Source organism: Daucus carota, chromosome 1, assembly GCF_001625215.2.
Source record: "Daucus carota subsp. sativus chromosome 1, DH1 v3.0, whole genome shotgun sequence".
Lineage (NCBI taxonomy): Eukaryota > Viridiplantae > Streptophyta > Magnoliopsida > Apiales > Apiaceae > Daucus > Daucus carota.
The window spans coordinates 41,044,099-41,068,147 of NC_030381.2; the positions used below are offsets into that span (position 1 = coordinate 41,044,099).

The window sequence follows — 24,049 nt, forward strand, 5'->3', positions numbered from 1 at the left end:
TATTTTACTTCTGTTTGAATTTTACTCGGCTATTCCTCGTGGAAATAAACTATTTTTGATTCGTACGGATTTCGTTCTCTTTTATTCAGCACTACTTCTATTAGTGTTAGGTAAATTTGATTACTCTATTTTGATCCATTCTGTTCGGTGTGTTTGTACCGATTTCGTTCTCTTTAATTCAGCGATATTCATGTTGCAAATTGTTATATTTGTTTTATCTTTACACTGTTCCTTCCGCGAATATTTATTTGACTGATTTTGTAAGCATAAGTACTACTACCAATTGCACCAACAAATCATGATCTTTTGGGGGCCTGTGGTGGGCTTGTGGATTACCCAGGTTGTTGCAATTGGGTCAGTTTATTTCGGCTTATTTTCGGAGTTCGGGACTTGACCTGATTTTCAAAAAAGACTCGGGATTTGACCCGGGTTGTTTCATATGGTATTCAGAGCAGGCTCTCGAAAGCTTGATTCGTCAAGTTGCCGGAGGTGGGGACACGAAGGCTGGTGGTATTATCCCGCAATGGACAGAGATCCGGAGGCGGGGACACGAAACCAGCCGGTATTATCCCACAATGACTAGAGAGGTTCGATCTGAGCCTATGGGCTATCCGTTTCGGCCTGACGAGGACGTCAGGAATTTAAGTGGGAGAGTTTGTAAGCATAAGTACTACTACCTGTAATCATGATCTTTTGAGGGCCTGCGGTGGGCTTGTGGATTACCCAGGCTGTTGCAATTGGGCCAGTTTATTTCGGCTTATTTTCGGATTCGGAGTTCGGGACTTGACCTGATTTTCGAAAAAGACTCGGGATTTGACCCGGGTTGTTTCATCGATTGGTTAAAATTTATTAGAATCTTGGATATTCGATTGAGATTTTAAATTATGCTATAAATTATAGTAGTATTTAATTAAGATTTTAAATTATACTTAAAAATGTGATGGTATTCAGTTAAGATGGTTTAAAATTCATTAAAATCTGATGGTATTCAAATGCTGATGATTTTTTTGGATTTCATAAAATTATGGATTTTGTGGGAGTCTCATTTCTCAATGTATTTAAAGTTTTTTGAAATCTCACCAAAATTCATGAAATTTTGAAGCATTATGCTTAAATTCTAAAAAATTTATATCAACTATACGATATTTTATCAAAAAACCACATAAAATCAAAATCACATGCAATCAATTAAAATCCCAACCGAATACACCTTCCTCCTTCTTAAAAAGATATATGTCCCAGCCATTGGTATATTTTTGTTCAATAAATTATTTTAAAATACTTTTTCTTTTTCTGTTTTAAATTTTTTTCTAAAATAAAAAATTTTGAAAATCAGATGCATGACTATATTTTACAACTTGAAATAAGTGCAAGTAATGCAGAAAAAAATCTATAGAAATGAGGACACGGCGGAAGGACTAACGTTAAGTTCAATCAGTATTACACTGGAATGATAACAATGTACTACCTACATCCCAAATTAGATGTCCCTGTTGACTTTGGGCACGTAACTTTAGGTGCATTGACCGTCTACTTCCGAAATTTATTTTTTTATTTTTTCTTTTATAAATGAAAATTTCATATTTTAATTTTTATTTGCAAAAATAAAATTTTAAAAATAAGTCACGTATCTATGCGGTCAATGAACCTTAAATTGTGTGCCCAAAGTCAACGGGGCCATCTAATTTGGGATGGAGGGAATATTACACTGGAATGATAACAATGTACGGATGTTAATAGATTCTATCTTATTTTGATTTTATCTGAGGTATAATAAATTCTGTAGGATAAGTTTCATCTGATTTGATTATATGTGAAGAAAGGGTTTTTTTAATTAGAGATTAAAGTTTTATTATGTAAATGTTTCTGGTCATCTTAGATGTCTGACGGTTAGATGATAAGTTTTCTTAAATGAAAAAAATCCCGATCAAGATTTTGTCGAATCTATTTGTTGAGATTTATTCTCGCTTTTAACAAAACAAATGGGGTTATTTTCACCCCACCCTAAGAAGTTTGAATGTAAACAAAAGTTGTCAAAAAGAGGTTAGTTTTTTCAGGTTCCTACTTATGTTTCAAAAAATTAGTAAAATTTCTTTTATTTTTATACAAACGCGGCAAAAAAGGTAAACGCCAACTCGTCAGTAAAGAAGCATGGCTTCAATGCTCCAAAGAGCACTATGCGGTTTGTACCTAAAACCGCAACTGGAATCACAAAAGTGTGATTTTTAAAATTAAAAATCGAAATCAAACCAAACACCATTGATACAGTTTGGTTTATAATATGAGCGGGTTTTTTTTTTTTTGAGCAAATAATATGAGCGATTCTTGTTTCATATGATTCAGTTATCAAATCGTTAAGAATTCGAGAAATCAAAAATCTATGGTACAAACACCTGTAAAAGGTGAATTACTAGTAACTGAGAATCGTGTTTTTGATGTCACTAGAAGTCGAGAAGGGACTGATTACTAGATGCTTATAAAAAAACACATGACAAGGTTGAACACTTGCAAACTATGGATTAACTGAGAACACTTGGACTCATACTAATGTTGTGTTTGGTTGGAGAGAATGGAATGGAATGAAATGAAATAAGTAAAAATACTTGAAACTAATAAAGATAGGAAGAAAGTTTTGAAAAAAATTTGAGGAAGTGCAAAATTGCTATGATGAGATTTGAAAAGAAATTGAGGATGGGAGAGAATGGACCATTCCATCTCAAATTGAAGGTATGATATCTAACACATAATGTAAGGAATGTAATGGAGGAAGGAATGACATTTCTTAAAAATTGTCCATAAGATAGCTCATTTTTCATTTCATTCCTTTCGGAATCATTCATCCCAACCAAACACAACATTAACAGATCCCGGAATAGTAGAATGTGATTGAAAGATCTAATAATAGAAAAACAAAACTTGTAAAATCTTACTATCATGCTATCCTATCACGCACTGCGGCAGGTGCTTGATCTTTCTTTGTTTGCATTCCTTGTTAGGGAGCTGAATATTAATTCATAGAAGAATATTTCATAATAGATATAATTTATATGTCATATTTAAATATATAAAATAAATAGATAAATATAAATATCAGTACGGTACGGACGTACGGTTCGGCTTGTATTCGATTTTAAAAATTTTGGAAACCAAAACCAAAATATCAGTGTGATTCTTATTCAATTCAGTTTTCATTCGATGCGGTTTTATTTAATACGGTTTCATTTTTGCGATTTCTGGTTCAGTTTCGATTTTCGATTTGGGTCTGCTCATCAGCAGAATAGAACAGTAGATGAAGATTTGTAAGAATTTATTTTTTATAAATTTTTTCAATTATATAAGTTTTAGTCAATGAATTTGAAGGCAAGAAGTCCCGGAGATGTAGGTAGCACAGGCTTCCAAGTTTGTCAACAAAAAAAGACGTTTACCATTTCAACTAGGAGTCTTGGTCTCTCTCTCTAAAACAACACCATTGCTTCCCTACTCTCCCTCTCTACTATTTCATTACACGTTACTTTCGCCATCATTCTACGGGCCACACACACTCTCCTCTTTATTATATTTCACTCTCCATTACCATTTTTCCATTCCATTTCCTTAAGCTGCTCAACCACAATAATATTTACGTAAAAATAAAACAAGTCATACATAATAATCATCAGTTCTTACATACAAGGTTGGCATTTACTTCTTTTTGCTGATTTTAGCTGCATTGTGTTTGTATATTGTTTATATGTTGGGGGGCATATTTCATGTTCGTACTAATGTGGACTTAATGCACGGGACGGATGTAGGATTCAAATTTTGAGGGGCACTAAGCAAATTTTTGGATATATTTTTAAATTTGTTGGGGCACTTTTATGATTTTGCAAAATTTAGAATGGTGAAAAAATGTTATAAAAAAAAAATATTAGGGGCCACGTGTCCCGCATGCCTCTTCCTAGATCCGCCCTGAGTTAATGTGTGTTACGGAAGTATATTTAATGTATAATTCAGCTACTTTTGATCTGCAGAGGCCTATGGCGGAAGCTGGAGATGAAGTTCTTAACTTGGAGGGCAAGTGCGGTGTTTCGGGGGGAGTTCAGGACATGTATGGTGAGGATAAAGCCACTGAAGACCAGCTTGTCACCCCCTGGGCTGTCTCTGTTGCTAGGTACTTTCTAAATATTCACTTCTACACTTGCTCTTGTGCCATTTCTGATTCTTACTATCATGTAATGTTTATGCACAAGTCATGTCCTAACACATTGAAACCAATGTACTAATGTTTGATAGCAATGCTCTGAGATGATTTTGGTAGATACTTTTATACGAAAGGGTAATGCTAGGTACCCCAAATTATTTTCCCAAATAGGTGATGTGTCAATTTAAGATGATTATATTGGTGAGATTGATGTAACTGCACGAGGTCCATGTCTATTTAATGGCTCGATATCCAATAGAAAGATGACACGTGAAATTTGGGAATTTTTTGGGTACCTAGCATTTTCCTACATGAAATGAGGAAAATAAACAAATTAGGCTATGTAACATAACTGGTTTCTGCTATGTAAATCTTATATGACAGTGGTCATACATTGTTGCGCGATCCACGTTATAACAAAGGGACTAGCTTCTCTGAGAATGAAAGAGATGCCTTCTTTCTGCGTGGCCTCTTACCCCCAGTGGTCATGTCACAGGAGCTTCAGGTAACTTCCAGAGTCCTTCTATCGCTTTAAGTTTCTCGCTTCTTTTCCCCTATATGGCTTCTGTTTTGACATGTACAGTTATCTTGACTAGCCTTTCATTGTTTTGGTTTTCAGGAAAAAAAACTGATGGCCAATCTTCGGAACTATGAAGTTCCACTGCATAGATACATAGCCATGATGGATTTGCAGGTATTCATCCATGGAACTACATATTAGTAATTTACTAGTTTGAAGTATTTCTACTTGACTATTTTGTCTCCTGTTCAGGAAAGAAATGAAAGGTTGTTTTACAAGCTTCTAATTGATAATGTTGAGGAGCTTCTCCCAGTTGTTTACACTCCAGTAGTTGGGGAAGCTTGTCAGAAATACGGGAGCATTTTCAAGCGCCCCCAGGGTCTTTACATTAGTTTGAAGGAAAAGTAAATTCATCTGCTTCACTAGTTTGTGTTTCTTCTCTATGAACCTCATAAGGTTTGTTCACTCTCTTAGGATGTTCATGGCTGGATTTTCAGGGGAAGAATCCTTGAAGTGTTGAAAAACTGGCCTGTGAAAGCTATTCAAGTCATTGTTGTTACTGATGGTGAACGCATATTAGGACTCGGAGACCTAGGCTGTCAGGTATATGTACAGAATGACGTAATTGTATAATTTGTTTTGCGCAGTATGCATAGTTTAGACATTGCAGTACTAACACTGGGAACGACGAGAGACTCAATAGTATAGGCTGGCATGTCAATTTCATCGCATTGAAGTTAAAACCAACAATATAAAAAAGTTGAAAATGTGCAGGGCATGGGTATTCCAGTTGGCAAGCTTTCTTTGTATACAGCACTCGGAGGAGTTCGTCCTTCAGCAGTAAGTTGGTGTACCCCTCTATAATTTCTGTTTTTCATCCATTTGGTGGTTTGTTTCAGGAAGAAACAAAAATTACAGTAAATGAAAGCAATTTTACTTCTCGTCAGAGCTTAATTTGATTGTAACAAAAATTACAAATATATATTTTGCGCGTGAATTCCAGAACAATCAAGATTCAGAAGCATTTTACTGTACTATCACGACTAGTGCAGATGTCGGCAAATTTGTTACTGTATTGAAGGGATGTGCATAAATAACTAAAAGTGACCACTGATTGAAGTTTCTTTTGATAAAAGCTTTAGACCAAAATACATCAGTCAGTATAAGGAGCTTCTGTTCAGTTAGTCTGACAGAAGTTGTTGCATTTAGATCAGTACATTAAAAGCTAGTTCTGTCTGGACTTGAAATTTAACAGGATTTTTGGGGTTTTAGGCTTCGATAGCGAGCTTGAAGTTAACTTAAAGGTGGGAACTTTGTCATACTGGTATTTGAATTGACTGTTTTTCTCTTATTAATCACAGTGCTTACCAATAACCATCGACGTCGGCACAAATAATCAGAAGTTGCTGGATGATGAGTTTTATATCGGGCTCAGGCAAAAAAGGGCAACTGGAGAGGTCTAGATACTGTTAAATTTATTCACATGTTTTGTGTATAAGATAGAAATTTATGTCAGCATTGGATTTTTATTGAGTTGCTCTTAACTTCTATAATATAGGAGTATGCTGAGATGCTGGAGGAATTCATGGCAGCAGTAAAGCAGAACTACGGGGAGAAAATCCTCATACAAGTACGTTATCAGATCAATAGATACTCGTGAATGGCAGATTTCTACTCTTAAATGCTTTATTTTCTTTTGGATTCTCTAACTATACACAACTGGTATGCAGTTTGAGGATTTTGCAAACCACAATGCTTTTGAACTCTTGGCAAAATATCGCACAAGTCATCTTGTATTTAATGATGACATTCAGGTAATCTAGTAAGAACTAAGAAGTATTTAATAATCTTGCAATCGTATCCGTCAATCTCTTTCAATTCTGTCATAGGGTACAGCATCTGTGGTTCTAGCAGGGCTCATAGCGTCTTTAAAAGTACATAATTGCAGCTTGGCGGACCATACCTTCTTATTCCTAGGAGCCGGAGAGGTGAGCTTAAACCTTCTTTGTATATCTAGTATTGTTGCGTGGGTCTCGTTTTCTAATTGCTTTTGTCATGTTTAGGCGGGCACTGGTATAGCGCAGCTCATAGCACTCGAGATATCCAAAAAAGTATGAACTTACATTTATATCTGCTACCTAACTGTTTCTATTTTGTGTTTCTAAGTAAGCTAAGCTTGTTTGTTACTAAGCATCTTTTCTGTCACAGACAGGTAGCCCGGTGGAAGAAAATCGCAAGAAGATCTGGCTCGTGGACTCCAGAGTACTTCCTTGATCTGAAATTCATTTTAATAGTACTTTTTCCTCGCGTGGTTTTGCTGCATCACGTATGCAAGACTTTTATGACAGGGACTAATTGTGAGTTCGCGCATGGACTCTCTTCAACACTTCAAAAAGCCTTTTGCTCATGAGCATGAACCTGTTGATAATCTCTTAGATGCTGTCAAGGTGAATATCACATCACCATATGAGCTGCTAAATACAAATTATTCTCATGAGCATGCCTTTCATCTTTACCTTCTTTGATCTCATTTTATTCACTAATGGTCAGGCTATCAAACCAACAGTCTTGATAGGAACATCTGGTGTTGGCAAAACTTTTACAAAGGAAATTGTAGAGGAAATGGCATCTCTAAATGAGGTTCTCTCGCGATCTGTCATGGAGACACGTGTAGGCTAATAGGACGAGTATGAGGTAAAAATATTTTGACTCTGTTCATGTCTGGCCTGCAGAAACCTCTTATTCTTGCTCTATCTAACCCAACTTCCCAAGCGGAGTGCACTGCTGAAGACGCTTACACATGGTCACAAGTAAGAAAATGCACTTGTCCTCTAAATTTATCCTTGCCTAGTTCAAGTATTAAACTCTGTTGTCCCAACAGGTGAAAAATTGATTGTGCAGTCAACTTACAGCTTGTTGTTTATTCACCTGATCTGCACATCCTCTTATAATTTTCCAATTTGAAATCTGCAGGGACGCGCAATCTTTGCTAGTGGAAGCCCATTTCAACCTGTCGAATATGAGGGAAAACTCCACGTCCCTGGCCAGGTTGACCATAATACCAGAGCCTGTACTGATTTTTCTGCAGATATATTATGGATATATTACCAAATACCTTCCACATCTTGCAGGCAAATAATGCTTACATATTTCCCGGATTTGGTTTGGGCGTAATAATGTCTGGTACCATTAGGATACATGATGACCTGCTCTTGGCAGCCTGTAAGTACAAAAATGATAAGCTGATGATATTTTTGGTGTATGGGATCTAGAGATTATGTACCATGTTAAAAATTCTTGCTCAAAGTTCCCAATCCGCTATCATTTGTGCAACAGCGGAAGCTTTGGCTTCTCAAGTGACAGAAGAAAACTACGAAAAAGGACTGATATACCCGCCCTTCACAAGCATCAGAAAGATATCAGCCAATATTGCTGCCAAAGTAGCTGAAAAGGCATATGAACTTGGTAAGTTAGCTGATTAGGTTGCTGTACACTCGTTTGGTCGATGAATTTTGCTCACACAAGATCATTCGTTTCTCATCAGGTGTGGCATCAGTTCTTCCCCAGCCCCGAGACCTTGTTCACTATGCAGAACGCTGCATGTACACCCCAGTATACCGTACCTATCGCTAATTTCAGATCAAATATGGCTAATATCTCCCCTGACTGGATTCTCAGGCAATAGGTTCAAATCTAAAGATGCCAGGCATTTTGTCACTTTTAACACTACAAAATTTCTTTCAGTTCTGTATACATTTGTTGATCATTTCATCTAGAAAATGTAATAAATATTGATCATTTTACCTCAATGTATATAGCCTAAAATTTCATATCTTCGGTGATTAGGATTATCAAATTTTCAATCCGATTTCAAGAAACTGAACCTTCGACATGGAATAGTCGATTTTGCTCACTCAAAACTTGAAAGAGTGTCAGTGAATGAATTAACTTAATTATGACATGCATTAAACCCTCTCTCTTAACGTCTTCGCATGGTACTAAAAATATCATATATACCGGTTAAGTTTTAACTCTGGACTGTTACCATGCCCACCCTCACTCTAGACCAGTAGCGAAGGGCATTCACTCCGCCCCGCTCGACCCCGATCTGATCCCGCCCCGTTTGGGTCGGAGATTCGGAGATAGGGCGGGGGCCGGAGAATTTTTTATAAAAGATTCGGGGATCGGGGCGGGGTCTGGAATTGGTGTCTACCCGCCCCGATCCCGACTCCAATTGTATATATATATATAAATAATATATATATATATATTATACTAAATATATTATTAAAAATAGATAACTTTTATAATATAATTAAAATTAAAAAAATAATTTTTATTTTTATTGATTGATTATAAATATATTGTAATATAATAAATTTTATAATTTTGAATTATCATTTATTTATATTATAAATCAATTTTAATATGATTTGATGTTGAAAATATAAGATAATATTATTTTTTTAGTGTATTAGGAGCTAGTAGTTTGTTTTTTAATAAAAGGTATATTATATATTATAAAATTATTATTTTTTATTAAAAAATAAAATTCCCCGAATCCCAGTTCCCCGTTCGGTACGGGGAGGAAAATAATCCCCGTTCGGGGTCGGGGATGGATATTGAATTCGGGGATAAGGTCGGGGATTCAGCCCAGACAGAGCTTCAACAACAAACTTACCAGGTGCAAGGCTGATAGGACTATCTTTAGTCTTTACAAACAAGTGAAGACTGAGCAAAAACTTTTTGAGGAAGAAGATAATGATAGTAATAACAAATGATGATGGCCGGTAATTGCCGACATACAGTTGGAAGATATTAAGAATATGCGAGTGATTTTACAAGCATGATCCTCAATCTCATTGCCATATCTTCTTAAACTAGCAAACAAACATTTTTGCAGTTGGAAGACTGAATGTCTGGATTACAGTAGGAGACATGTTACATGCCACTTGTGGCCTGAGCAAATTTAGATCAACAGGCGGCAGGTAGGATATTTCTTAGGCAACTGTCTGTACTTATGCTACTTTAAGCATGCGCCATCAGCAATTCGGGAGATACGGATGCCCCAAAAGGATTGAAGATTCACGTTTTTATTTGTAGAAGTGAAACACCAGCCCATTTGGCATTCACAATTTGTACAATGTGCAATTGTCCACGCATACCTGCACAATGCGATAGCGTTTCACACTTTCTACATTTTATATGTCAATATATTTTACAAGATATGATTGTACTTCAAGATTGTGGACCAATACAACAAATTCATATTCTTGAATCCAATAAATTAAAATAACATATGAGATGCAAATCTAGTCGTCCAGCAAAAAAGAAAAGTGATGGACGTGAAAAAAAATGTTATAATCCCGGCTGTTAGGATATATCATCTAGCCACTATAAAACTGTAGGTTGGATAAGCCCTCCCCGGCATACACATGACGGGACCAGAACCCATCTAATATATCATGTTCTTTATGCAGAAGTATACTGGTGTGGTGTAGTACTGCTAGCATCCAAAATATTAAGTTACACAATGCTAACTGTAATCTGCATAAGCATAATCTTAGCTCAAATCTTTGTCTATGCCTCAATCAAGTACACTTGCCAACTGAAAGAATCATGCCCAGTACTTACGGAGGGTCTGGGGGATTATACGTCTGCAGACTTCACCCCCTACTCTAGGGATATTTCCATAAAGACCCCCACTTTTAGTTTATAAAAGAAAGTTAGAAAATTTTTGAAAATGTTAAAAAGTAATAATGAAAATGTATAAAGGTAAAAAGAAGTGTATACCATGCAACTAAAACACAATAAAAAGTCGCATCAAACATCACAAAAAGAACATGCACCGAAAAGCAGGCGCGGAATGCAATAACTAATGCCCATAAAACGCACGCCAGTCTGTAGGATCATGCATGCCCATCTCCTTCCTACAAACTAAAAAACATGTTATTGACATGGGGGCTCCCTAAATCTCCTCAACCTCTACCCATAGTGGTTCCTAAACCTTCCAACATATCTGCTACCCTAAGATAACATTTACGAGAACTCCTCACAGAGGTCAATTCAAGGGAGAGGTTATAAATTGCAATGTTTGGCCTCAACTACTCATCCCACATCCTTCATGGCCTAAATACCACAAACAATTCATTCCATTTCAGACATATTGGACCAATTTGGAAGCTAAAATTATATAAGCTTGTTCATATTACAAACTCAAGTTTCTTCTCTAAAGAAAACTCACCACCACCAATACCAGTAGAAAATTTTGTGTATCAACCTCTACATGCTCAAAATGAACAAGCTTAAATACTATGAAGTATGAACCAAATCCAACTCGGATCCCTAAACTAGTACTGCGTGACAGGATACAAATTGTCATGTTAATCACTATCATGTGGCTTGGTTGTTTGTCTAAAACTACAGCTAGTCAAATTCTAGAACAAGCATGCAAGAAAATACATACCCTGAAAACCAGCTGTATTTTTCACTGGGATGTCCAGCAAGGCTTAAGCCATTCACTTTAAGGAGAGTCAGTATCTCATGCACATAACCACAGGAATTCGGATAGGCTCCAAGAGGACCATCACTAGGCATCACCAACATATCACTTTTCTTTGCGATAACTGCCTGCATGGGGTAAACATTGAAATAAAGCAAGGCAGAAGACACAAATAGATAATAGAGCATGAAAGCAATAACCACTATAATTAACCTGACAATTTTTACATCGAACACAATCAAAACTCTCTAGTAACTCTATTTCTCGACGCAGTCTGTTGGATATACCATCGATATCCAAAAGCTCCTGTCTTGTAGACACAGAAACAGGAATTTTGCTAGCAATTTGAAATGACATGATATCGGGGTTCTTTAGAAGACCATCCATGCTTGGTTCCTTGACTATATTTTTCCACATACCTGCAACAATTTTCTATTACAGTCATCAAATAAGTAAGCAAAATAATATAAATTTATACAACAATTTCTGCAGTATACATTTGAATCTTAAAGGTCCAAACTACTACAGATGCCAGGATATACACATAGAGCGTATATATGCTGTTGGTGGTCTAAAGTAACTAGTTGAGCCTAAATATAGCGTCGTTCGCCTGAAGTTAAATATGGCATTATTGGCTCCAACTCATGAATTATCACAGAAGCAGTTACAATATTGAAATCTTACCAATGAAGCAACTATAGGGAGATGGCAACAGGGGCGGGATAGATATGGGTCCCATATATACCCACTTCTAAATATTCGTACTCATCGTCCACTAATATAAATCTTTTGCTAATAATGAACTATTTTAATTTGGTTATCATAAGTTATCAAAGAAAATAATATTCCTCATATATAATTGAGTAATTGACGTTGATATTATCCCACCTAACACGCATTTTCAGTCAAAGAGTTTGAAATTGAAGGAAACTCATTTTAAATCAAAGTGGAACACAAATTTTAATCAGAACATATTGTTAACAAGTTTCTATTTTTGCCACACAATGCAGGCAGCTTACTAGAAAATACTGGATCTTTACAGTTCCATATTCTTAAACAACTGAGTAATCAGCACAAGAGGACATACAACTTAAGCAAATTAACACACATACCAAACAGTAAAAGTTATATACTAACTAAGAAGAATATGGACATTAGCCTGTAATACATACATAAGGTAATAAGTAATAACTAAAAAGAATATCAGCTATAGCCTATCCATACATAAACGAGTAAAAAGTTAAAAAGTATATTTAACTTACCAGAAAAGAGGTTCTATGTTTACTTGCAAACTTCAGTTAAACAAATCAACAACCAAACACATGATTTTCAAAATTTACTTACAAAATAATAGTAATCACTAATATTTACTATTCAAAACATTATCCATTTCTACTCATTAAACTGCAGCAACCACATGATTTTCAAACACAAAAAAAAGACCCAGAAATATATTGAAGGATAAAATATCTTTAGGGGACTGTTTCCATGTCATTTTAACATCTGGTGCATCACAACTCACAAAGAAGTAAAGCAGCAAAAGAAACCAGGAAAAAGATGTTTACATCTCCCCTGCAACCAAATATGAGAACTAGAATAAATATACATGAATCAGGTCAAACATATAAAGTATCCCATGTTAACTATTTGCAATTTATTGCGGGAGAACAAGGTTCTATTCCTGCCAGTACCCATTTTAACAGTTGTCATTTCTCCCCAAAATATTAGTCTTTTTGCTCCTATAACTAACACAAAACCTCTTGTAACCTCATCGATAAGCCTTTTATCCTATCTAAACTTGATAATTTGAAATAGATTGATTAATGTTGTTGAGTGTGCTTCTATGTTTATGTAAATATGTGATTTAATTGTGAAATATTTTGTTTAAAATTTTACAAGAACTTCAACACTTGTGAAGTCAAGGGACATGGGCCTTAACTGTTCAAGGAGACAAGAGGGTTTAAAGGTAAAACATTAAATCCACTGAAGTTAGATTAGTCACTCAGTGATGTATGAAGGTATTAATATGTTATATTGCAATTATTATTGGGTCCCTTATCCTGTCCACTGAATGAAGAAATTACATTAACCTTGTTAATAATATATAATAACTAGAGTATGTGCCTCTATGCTAACTGTTTTGTGCTTATGCTACATATAACAATTCATGATCTATTACATTTATTGAATCCTAAACAAATATACTTGACACTCTGAGGTTTATACTTCAGAGAATATATATTTATCTCAGTTTACAAAACAATAGTTACATAGTTATAGTTATCTCCAGCTCTGCGTCTTAAGAGTTCATTTTCCCTGAAGGCTCACTCCTAGTCCTCACGACAATTATTTTTATACTAATCAATTTTACATTAACTTATACCAAAATAATTTATATATTCTCTTAAAGAAGAGCCTGTGCATACAAAATACACAAATTATGTGTTCTTTGTTAAACTAGTTGTGTGTTTTCATTTGCTCTCGTGGGTTGTTTCTTTCTTCCTCCTAAGACATGCTTCATAAATTCATAAACAAAATTCTTTGCAAAATATACCTATAGTCAACAGAGGGAGTACATATCTGCTAATCATCCCACTAAATAGCTAGGGATAGAGTTACACATACGAGGCATAACAGACTATAGGAAAAAGGTCACAGCATCTAGCACTTAGACATACTACAGGTCTAAGGAAAAATGGTGATTAGAAAATATCGATTACCTGCCACCTTTTGAGCAAGACAGTATGAATCGTACATATGGTAAACCCAAGATGGCCAAAAAGCTTTTGAAACTTCATGATAACTGCATATTGAACCTTTTCTCCGTCCAAGTCCTTCATGAGTAGGAAAATCTGATATAGTTTCTGTCACAATTTTATTCACATTATTTTTTTTATCGACTGAATGATGTAAATTAGGAAACATGGATAACTGGAAGTGTCCTGATTGGAGTTTAAACTCAGAATCATCCGCTTCAGTTGCTAACTCGTCAGTTTGTTTAGAACCCCTAGAAGAAGCAAGTGCAGATTCATGCAATCTCCTTTCTGTTGCAGAAAGTTCACTTGTAAAACTATCATCTGACAGTGCATCTGAATCATCATGAAGGCCATTTTGTTTATTTTGTAAACCATTAATAGTATGTGAGTTACTCCATGGTGCTTGTCTTTCCACTGCATCCCGCGGGGTTCTTGATGGAACATCTTCATGGATGATTTGTATCTCCCCACATGGCTAAAACATGTAAATCATACTAGAAATCAACTAAAAGATTAAAAAAGGAGATATGATATATAATTCCAAAGGGCTAGATAACTTACAGTTACCTCAACAGTATATGTCCTACATGGCTAAGATATTTAAATCATACCATATATCAACTAAACGATTGCAAAGGAAGATAGATATGCTATATCAATCCAAAGAGGTGGATAACTTACAGTTCCCTCAACAGTAATCCACCGGCCTCTCAGACGGAAACGTTGTTGACCACGAGTGAGCACGTTCCATGAGCCATCATCTAACTGCCTGAGTTGAAGTATCTGGCACATGTACCAATAGTGCTCAGCCAATAATCTCAAAAAAGAATAGTAAGGAGGGGGAAAAAGTGTTTGATTTTGTAAAAGATATTAGCAGAAAACCATCAGGTGGCAGAAGGGATTACCACATTATACATGACAATAACAAATTTACTAATTCAGCATTTTAAACATCAAACATTGCAGCCTAACAAAGATAGGTTATCAAACTTCTATAGAATTTTAAACTTCTCTCGGCAGCTCCAGAGAAAAAACCCACTAAAAACACTATGCAATTTAATGTACTGACCTTGATTTTTTTATAGAAGCCATATTACTTTAAATATCTTCATAACTACATCCTATTAGTTCAATACCAGGAAGCAGCTTCAATTGACATGCAGAAATGATTACCAACTTTTAATAGACTACATTCAAGTAACGATAATAACAAGAACAACAAGAATAATGATAACTATAACAAAAATGATAATGATAATGATAATTAACATAACAATAATAATATTAGTGGTAATTTATAATTATATTATTATAATTAAATTTACTAGAAGGAAGCTAATAAGGAATTATACAACCTTGCAACAATAGTAGGAAGGAGAAGGATCAATAGAAACTGTGTACGGTAATATATGTCTATTAATGGGAAAAAAGTAAGTCAAGCTCAATTTTGTATCATGCAACTTCTTCTACGCCAAGTCCTTTAGCATATCAGAACGAACACCAGCATCTTAATAATCTCTTTGAACCATATGGTACCTAATTTAATGTGATTGCATGTTTCTAACATTGCACCTACCATAAAAAATTTACTCTATTACTTGTTCTATATTTCCTTCTCTTTCTTTCATTGACAACTTATAGAAACATATCATCTTTAAATATCTTAAATGAAATATTATAATGTCACTTAATTGTAAACAAGAAAAAATTATGTTGAACTAGAGGACTGATTTTGGAATCAAACTTAGATGTCCAAAAAGTAGGTTCAGGAAACATGAACGATGCACATATACACATTAAAATTTATTATTTAAATGTGTGTATATTGGTGTTGAGAAAAAAGGAATGATATGCACTTTATAAAGATATTCATTAAGCATATTCTGCCAATGATCTAAAAAATTTCAGGTTGAAATTCATATGGATTAGAACTTCAAAGAGATAAGAGACAGGATTATATTTACACGTGCACTCTATTTTAAAAAAAAAATTATAGATATGTGTGTGTGTGTGTGTGTGTGTGTGTAGTTGTAGCACTAGGAGACCCTTTTCCACCAGTTAAGGCACTCGATGATCCTCCCATTGTATGATACTTTTAAATTATGAATCGGAAGTGTGTAATAGCTTAGTTATCATGTGCTTGTCTTTGCTAAAAACAGATTCAAGTTAAATTCAGTCATATAAACATGAGTACATGACATACACACATATCCATTTATCTGGCACCGTGATTCACACCTCTGTTGTAGTCCCGGTGGTTGCAACTCGCATCTCCCCATTACAAGAATCTCTATAAACAGACACCTGTGGAGATTCAAGTGTAATCATATGTTAAGATATAATTCAGAAACTAATATAAGAAAGAAAAGTAACAACCTATTAGTTACGTACCACGCCTAAAATATAACGAGTACCAGTTTGGTTCAAAGCGCTTTCCATAGCAGCTATAATTTTAGGCTCAATAACTTTTAGACGAAGGGTCTGCCCTGGGAAGAGAACTTCCCCTGCACGTGTCTTTTCATTAGAAACAGAACTTATGAGTAAACAAAAGGAAAGGTGCTCAAGTATTCTTTCACGGTGTACATGAGATGAATTACAAGTTGCAGTACTATGTCCTCACACTAACATGCTACATGAAATCATAAACTGTCATTCTATTCTTCCAAAATCCTGATGACTCAACTCATTAGTGGTCAGACTAAAAAACTGCAAAAGCAAATGGTCTCAGATTATATAATGTTAAAGCATCAAACTATAATAGGCTACCTCTCTCGTAACCAATAACAGCCACAAAAACAATACAAATTATTGACCAGGAAGCATAAGCAAAATCACTAAAAACAGAGGAAATCTCAACAATATATCGATCATTTGTGTAGGGAATCAACACTGGGATACAAGATCAATCGTTTATCTACATGAACAAACTGACTGTCAAAAACTTACTGAAACCACAATAGATAGTTTTTTTTACACCTAGTGTTGTGGATGTATAAAAGAGCACAAAAAAAAAATCTGGATAAACTATATAAGTCCTGTGTGCAGAAGCATAACTAGAAAGTCAGAGAGTAATATGTTGTCGGATGGATCCGATGAGAAGAAAAGGGTGGTACGCCCAGAAGTCCAGAAGTAAACCAAAAGTTAGTTTTGCAAATATATCCAGAATCAAACCAATCACCAAAATTACTGATCAAATAAACTGCAACCACTTGCAAATAGACTGTTATTGAATCTTGGAAGTATCTGATGAATAGCAGTTTAAGGCACCTAAGGTATGCCTTCGCTTATGGGTGAGTAAGATTAAGTCATACAGGATCAGAGATAGTAAAGCAAATGCCACTAACCTTCTAGATAGGACAAGGGAATATTCACTATGGCGCCACCTTCCAAGAAAGAATGCCTATTCTGAGCATCTTCAACTTCTGAACATCAATATATAAATATAAATATATAGACATATGTGTGTGTGTGTGCATATATATCAATTATCTACTGTATGGACTTTGGACACAGAGATGAAGCATTGCAAAATAGGACACTTGTCAACCTCCGAGATAACTGTGCAACGAAGCCAGTGTGGGATCAAAGGCATGTACAGAAGATCCAAAGGCCTCTCCATAAGCACGATTACTGGTAAAAGAAAACGCGTCAAGATGCAAATATATAAGCTAATATAAGTATTTCCATGAATCAGTCCAAAAAGTAATAGGCACAACGCAACATATCCAGGAGTATTTTGTATGAGTAAGAAAGTAAATCAGGGATATTTGGATACAAAAAAATTATTGTCAATATCTTTCTGAATCTGCATTCAATTAAATTCACTTGTTTTTATTCTTTGCTGGCTCTTATGGAACTGTGATTCGAGAAAAAATTTTACATAAGAGCCATATTTTTTTATGGAACTGTGATTCTTTACTGGCTCTTATGGAACTGGGATTTGCAGAAGTTGGTTAACTCACAAAGAAAACATATGTTAATAGCTTATTTGATTTGGAAACATAATTGCCGCAAAGATGTTCTCGATATGACACCTACTCAGGCATCCTTTTCATATATGCAATTTTTTAATCCATCTGTCTTCCTAGTTACAGCAAAATAAGATGTACAAGAACCATGTAGCTGATAGATCACCCAAAACAACAAAATTTCAGAAAATATGATCCCAAAAAGCAAAACTAATTAGAGTGCACATGAGAAGTGCCTTGCAAATATTTAATAAAGTAACACATCTCCGAAAGGCATTACAACAAACAAAAGTCATGCATTGATTACTTCATATTCGTGTCACGCTTCCAAAACGCATATGTAAAAGAAATGAGGAACAAGTAACTCATCCGAGAAATAAATAACGATTATGTTGATTCTTGCCCCTCTTGCACCCGCAACAATAGTAAAATTACACAAAATGTACATCAATTACTTGTGCTAAGACCACCAAAATTACATAAATACATATACATGACCCAAATTAGTAATTAAACATAATCAAATTTATCTAATACAGAGTTGGGGTTATCAACTGTAGTGCCAATTGCAATCACAAACCCAAGCTAAAGATCAATATAATTAAATCATTATATCTAAATCACGAAACGAAACGAAATGAAATGATACAATAACATTAGTGAAAACATAGATAAAAATGCTTACAAATCGGTGTTATCTTCTTCGAAAGATTCATCGAGGCTTTCGACTTCTTCAATCAGCAATTCCTCGGAATCTAGCGCCCTATACCGTTCAATTTCAGCTACAAATCCCTCCGGCTCCATTATTTTTTCTGAATTATATTTGTATATTGAACAAGCACGCAGCTCTAGAAGCTTCTATACGAATCACTCCTCGCAGAGAATTGCAATAAGTAGAATCGATGAATTGTACGTGTTTATGTATGTATATCTTGTGTGTATCGATTGGAAGTGAAGCTCAACTAAAATATGAAATTTCGAATTCCCACCAAAGTTGAATTTAGGGGCTGGTATTGTATCATGATTTTCAATGACTTTTATTGACTTTCAAAATCTAGGTGTATTCAATCAAGATTTTTAAATACTCTTTAAAAGTAAAGAGGTATTGTATCAAGATTTCTAAAAAGTCTTTCAAAGTTTGAGGTATTGAATTACAACTTTTAAAGAGTTATTAAAAGTCAGTTGTTATTCAATATATCAATGACTTTGGTGGAAATATATAATTGATAGACTTTTAATGACTTTCTATGGAAAATTGCATATATTTTTTCAAAAAATTGTCAGCCCATTTTTGAAAAGATTTGACATGACTTTTATCTTCCCTCAATTAATCGGTCGCTCCAACCTAGGGTTCATCCTCTGTAAAAAGTCTCTCCAATTCATCCTCTGTGAAAAAGGTTCCTTTTTTTCTCTATTATGATTTTCTATTATCATTCTGTGTTTTTACATACATATAGATCTACTTGCTTCTACTCATGATTTTTAATTTATACAGATTGTCGAAAATCTCAATCTTGTTAGAGCATCTCCAACTATTAAAAGTCCTTGGCTGAAAGGTGAGTTGGCATACTTAAAATAAAAAAATTTAGCCAACAACTCGAAAAACTCAACTCCAACCATTCTCAGCTGTTGTCTATAAATTTAGTCAACCTCCTATGGATGGCTAAATTTGTCGAACCTCTACAGGCCTGTAAGGAAATCTGTAGGAAGATTGCACATAATTTATTAACATATTAAATTGATATATTCTATTTTAATAATCTAAAATATTAATAACATACTATTTATAAATTATAGCCAACTAATATAACCAATACCATTGAAGCAAAATGTCTTACAGGTTCAGCAAATTTTACATAATGTCTTACAGGTTCTATTTAGCCAACGATTATAGCCAACGCCGTTGGAGATGCTCTTATAAGCATACAACGAAAATTCAGCTACATTCAGAGCCTACCAGGCATATATGCCATGCAAAGGTCATACCTACCAATTAAACATCCGTACACTTTCAAGCCTAACAATCCACATATAGTGACTAAATCAAGTGAAGCAGAATTCTGTATCGACGAGAAGCACTACTTAAGTAGACCAAAAATGTTGCAGTATTAAAGGCAACATGATCAGTCTTCCAACAACTCTACGTACTTGAGCTATATCAGTCCGTTTATGGTATCAAAACACATCATTATTAAATATGAAGAGTAAAAACATATAATTCTCAAACTCTAAAATCCGTAAATTTATAGTATCAAAAGTGAATACGAAAATCTGATACAAGGTCACAATTAACATTATGTTTATAAATATGATTCAGTAAACAGTATTATAGTATATACACCCAACTTGGGTATAGCAGAAGATCGAGAGGGTATAACAAAAGGTCTAGAGGGTTTCAGAGAGGCTATTTATGATTTTAATAAAAGTCTATTAAAATATTTCAAAGTTATGAATTTGTAAAAAAAAAAGTCCGTTAAAGTTTTTAAAAGTCATTATCTCGGGAGTCATGAATTGTTTTTGAAATCTTAAGAAGTCAACGAGAGTCATTAAAAGTCTATAAAATCCATTAAAGTCGTCCTCCCAAAATTTGTCATTAAAAGTCACGATACAATACCAGCCCCTTAGTCTCGCGGCATTTTGATTGATGTTTATGGAGTATTTTAAAGGCAAAGATAAAATTTAAAATGTTGTCCGAGTTTTAAAAATTATAATCATATTGTTTGGGTATCAATTTATTTATTTGGTTGAAAAAATAATAAGTTAATAATAAAAAGTCATTCAGCATACATATATATAATCAAAACTGAACAAATATATAATCATATCGTTGTTACATCTTTTTTTTCTTGAATGGACCTCAAAACAATTTTTTAAAAAGTCTCCGATTTTTCAATTTCAGTTATATAATATATAATTGTCTTATTCGAATTTTCTAGAAATGTATTTGTATTAAATATCTGACATGAATATGTTTGAGATGTTATATTTGTGTGTGTGTCGTTGAATTAATATATCTTTATTAGATTTTTAAAAAGGTAATGGTTATTTGTGTTAAAATAAAGGGAAATTCCATTTAGTACCATTGTATTATTGATTTTTTCATTTGATATCACATATTTTTTTGGACTTTCATAGCAACACAACAATTAACATAACACAATGTTAACATAACATTTTGTTAAACAAACGTTAGTTGCACAATTAAATTTTTTTAAAAAAAACATCTCCCTCCAAAAAAAAAAGCATTCAACAGCAAACATATTTCAAAACAATTCAACCAAAATCTATGTGATTTTAAATTAAAATTCAGTTGGCCGAGATGTCGCATTAGACTACATTTATAAATGTATTTTATATTAGAATTATGATATCTAAGTGCGATTTATGTATTCTCTTAAAAATCTATGTGATTTTAAATTAAAATTGACAGTCATAATTTGTTTTGGATAAAAAAAAATACAAACATGAAAGTAAAAGGAAGAATTTGTTTTGCATTAAGAAAAAAATATTTGTATTAATTTCCCACATTTGGTGTTATACTTGTTAGGACTAAAATATTATTTACAATCACACTTACGAACACATAGTTCTTTGTGAAGTTTTTTTTTTAAGCCAATATCCTTCTATTATGTATTAATTAAGCAATAATTTCTTCATACTAAATTTGAAAAGGTTTTGAACTTTTTTATTGCAATAATTTTGTAATATTAACTATTTGATGTGGGGATTAAATTCGACTTATTAATTTTGAAATTGTGCATAATATTATTTTTGTATAGTGTGTTTTTTTTAAAAATATATTAGATAAAAGTAATTTTGTAACGGTATGATTTATATAATTCTACAGAAAATTTGGTAGGTAATATTTGTTTTGAATTAAAAAAAATCACAAAAATGTAAAAGACCGAATTTGTTTTGGATTAAAAAAACAAATCAAAATATGCAAGTAGATATCAATTTATTTATAAAATAGAACATAAAAATTTTCTAATATAATGGTGCTTATTTGTATACAATCCAATGATAAGTTCTTGATAATAACAAGTTCATACGACCAAGTTATCGCCGTTACGTTTATTATGTATAACAATATAATTATATATGAAGATATCATTTTTTACCTATATTTTTTTGTGTGCACGTTAGTTGATTTTCTGCTTCATCATAAATTAAAACTTCAATTTAGCTAAAAAAATTTTAAAATTTAAATACGCCGCATAAAAGAAATTTAGATTCAGAGCAAAATTTTATATCCAGAGCTGGAAAACTAAATTATTCCTCACATTATTTTTTTTCTTTTGCTGTTATTGTATATGCACATGTTAGTTCTGTCTTTTCATGCTTGTTTCCTATAGGTATAAAAACTTTCTTCCGGATATAATATTTTTCGCCGCATAATGTAACATCTGGGATTATCGGTGTAATTATTTGAATGATTAATGAATATTATATGAATATTATATGAATTTTATGTGAATTTCTGTGAATTAATTGGTTCCTGTTCTATTAATTTAGTTGTGTATTTCTGACTAAATTTGAGGAATATCAATTTTTATATGTTCAGTACAAAATATAGTTTATTTAGAAATTTTCATATCGATTTATGTAGTGCCGTATGATTTTATATTGTATTTACGGATTTAATTACGTATACTATATTTAATTATTTTAATTTCTCGAAAACTGTCAACCTGTAACGGTACCGAGATTTTTCTTCCCGAAAATTTCAACAAAATTCACCTTTAGCCTAATTTGAGTATTCCGGACACTTTTCATGTTTTGACTTTTTCGATCCGGAGTACGGTTTGTTCCGGAGCCGGTCCGGCGGAGTTTTTCGGTATTCGATAATTATCCGGTTGTATCGATAAACGTGAAACTAGATATTTTATACTTATCCTTATCTTGTCATAATGACGGTGGGACCCGCATACTAATGACCGATTAAAAAGCCCCTTCTTGATGATTATCTCGAAAACCGGTACCGATTGGACCCGTTTTATTAGTATAAAGCTATTAAACATTGTATTTTCATGCCATATATGATCCAAAGGGGTACTAATTATTCATAAGTATAAATATTCTTAACCGTACTTTATTTCATTACGAAAATCATAAAACCAGTTAAAACCGAGAAATTCCCGAGAGAGTTCTTCGTGTTCTTGAGATTCAAACGAGGATTTGGACGCGTTATCGGACTCGGATTTTGGCGTTCAAGGACTCAAATTGAAGGTTTTAACAAGTAGAATCATAATCCAACATCAGAATCAGTGCAGAATCATCAGGTGGGTTTGGATTTTGAGTTTTAAATTCGAATTAAATAAGCTTAAATTAGGGCTTTTTGATTTTGAAGTGGTTTATGTGTTTTGATGATTGTATGTTGTAGATAATGTTCTCCTGGTCATTTTGGTATATCATATGCTTGATTTGGAGTTCAATAACGTGTTCAATTTGAGGTTTAATCTTCGAAATTAGGAATTAGGGTTTATGAGTTCATATGAATAATTTTAATTCGATTTGGGAGTTTATTATATGGTGAATCTGGGTTGATTTTGAGGTCACCAACACGTTTAGGCTGTTGAAAGGAGTCGATTTCAGTATAGCATCGTGGTGGAGGAGGTCGAATCCGACCTCATCGGAATCTGGAAACAATCTCGCCGGCGGCGAGATTGTTCTTGATTTTTCCGGTCGATCCCGGCTGTGTCTGGTGAATTTGATTGCATGGATTAGTTGTGGAGGCTGAGTACTCCATATCTGCATCAGTTGGAGGCTGTTGGTGGCCGGAATCGCCACCTCCGGCGAAGTCAGGGGCGGCGACTGCAAATTTGCAGTTTAGCCCCTGAACTTTTGGAGGTGGTGAAGTCTAGCCACCCAAGTTGTATTTCTGTCATTTTAAACCCTGGAGTTTTCAAAGTTTGCAAATCAAACCTTGAACTTTTAAAATCTTTTAAAAGTTTTATTTATTTAATTTTAATTTCAAAAATCATTTATTTTAATTTCAAAAATTGTTTTTAATTATTTATTAATTCAAAAATAAATCTGATTTAATTTATTAATTAATTTTAATTAGTAATTAATTATTATAATTAGTCAATTAATTTAATTATTAATTGATTAATTGTTTTA

General features: G+C 33.8%; 2 protein-coding genes across 2 annotated transcripts; one reads left to right on the top strand and one right to left on the bottom strand.

The window, feature by feature from the left end:
• Positions 1-3,533: 3,533 nt before the first annotated feature.
• On the top strand, positions 3,534-8,529 carry LOC108193605 (NADP-dependent malic enzyme). Its single transcript, XM_017360331.2, has 20 exons — positions 3,534-3,673; positions 4,011-4,150; positions 4,565-4,685; positions 4,800-4,874; positions 4,953-5,104; positions 5,198-5,303; positions 5,475-5,540; positions 6,062-6,157; positions 6,259-6,330; positions 6,431-6,514; positions 6,590-6,688; positions 6,764-6,811; positions 6,909-6,962; positions 7,049-7,147; positions 7,251-7,340; positions 7,433-7,510; positions 7,674-7,748; positions 7,832-7,922; positions 8,037-8,165; positions 8,245-8,529. Exons 2-20 carry the CDS (start codon positions 4,017-4,019, stop codon positions 8,331-8,333), a joined length of 1,758 nt encoding a protein of 585 aa, XP_017215820.1. The 5' UTR covers positions 3,534-3,673; positions 4,011-4,016; the 3' UTR covers positions 8,334-8,529.
• Positions 8,530-9,431: 902 nt separating this feature from the next.
• Positions 9,432-18,964, bottom strand: LOC108210683 (uncharacterized). The gene is made up of 10 exons (XM_017382073.2): positions 18,612-18,964; positions 17,506-17,588; positions 17,303-17,380; positions 16,350-16,462; positions 16,197-16,262; positions 14,640-14,741; positions 13,923-14,433; positions 11,416-11,621; positions 11,167-11,330; positions 9,432-9,865 (listed from the first exon to the last, which is right to left on the bottom strand). Exons 1-10 carry the CDS (start codon positions 18,728-18,730, stop codon positions 9,724-9,726), a joined length of 1,584 nt encoding a protein of 527 aa, XP_017237562.1. The 5' UTR covers positions 18,731-18,964; the 3' UTR covers positions 9,432-9,723.
• Between the last annotated feature and the right edge of the window lie 5,085 nt (positions 18,965-24,049).

Bases quoted from the DNA above. Each gene is read 5' to 3' on its own strand.
- LOC108193605 (XM_017360331.2), top strand. From the start codon at position 4,017: ATGGCGGAAGCTGGAGATGAAGTTCTTAACTTGGAGGGCAAGTGCGGT. The intron at 4,151-4,564 runs GTACTTTCTAAA...CTTATATGACAG, and splicing joins TGGGCTGTCTCTGTTGCTAG to TGGTCATACATTGTTGCGCG. The intron at 7,923-8,036 runs GTAAGTACAAAA...TTTGTGCAACAG, and splicing joins TGACCTGCTCTTGGCAGCCT to CGGAAGCTTTGGCTTCTCAA.
- LOC108210683 (XM_017382073.2), bottom strand. From the start codon at position 18,730: ATGGAGCCGGAGGGATTTGTAGCTGAAATTGAACGGTATAGGGCGCTA. The intron at 16,263-16,349 runs GTACGTAACTAA...GAATCTCCACAG, and splicing joins CTCGTTATATTTTAGGCGTG to GTGTCTGTTTATAGAGATTC. The intron at 9,866-11,166 runs GTATGTATTTTC...CGCATTGTGCAG, and splicing joins AAATACAGCTGGTTTTCAGG to GTATGCGTGGACAATTGCAC.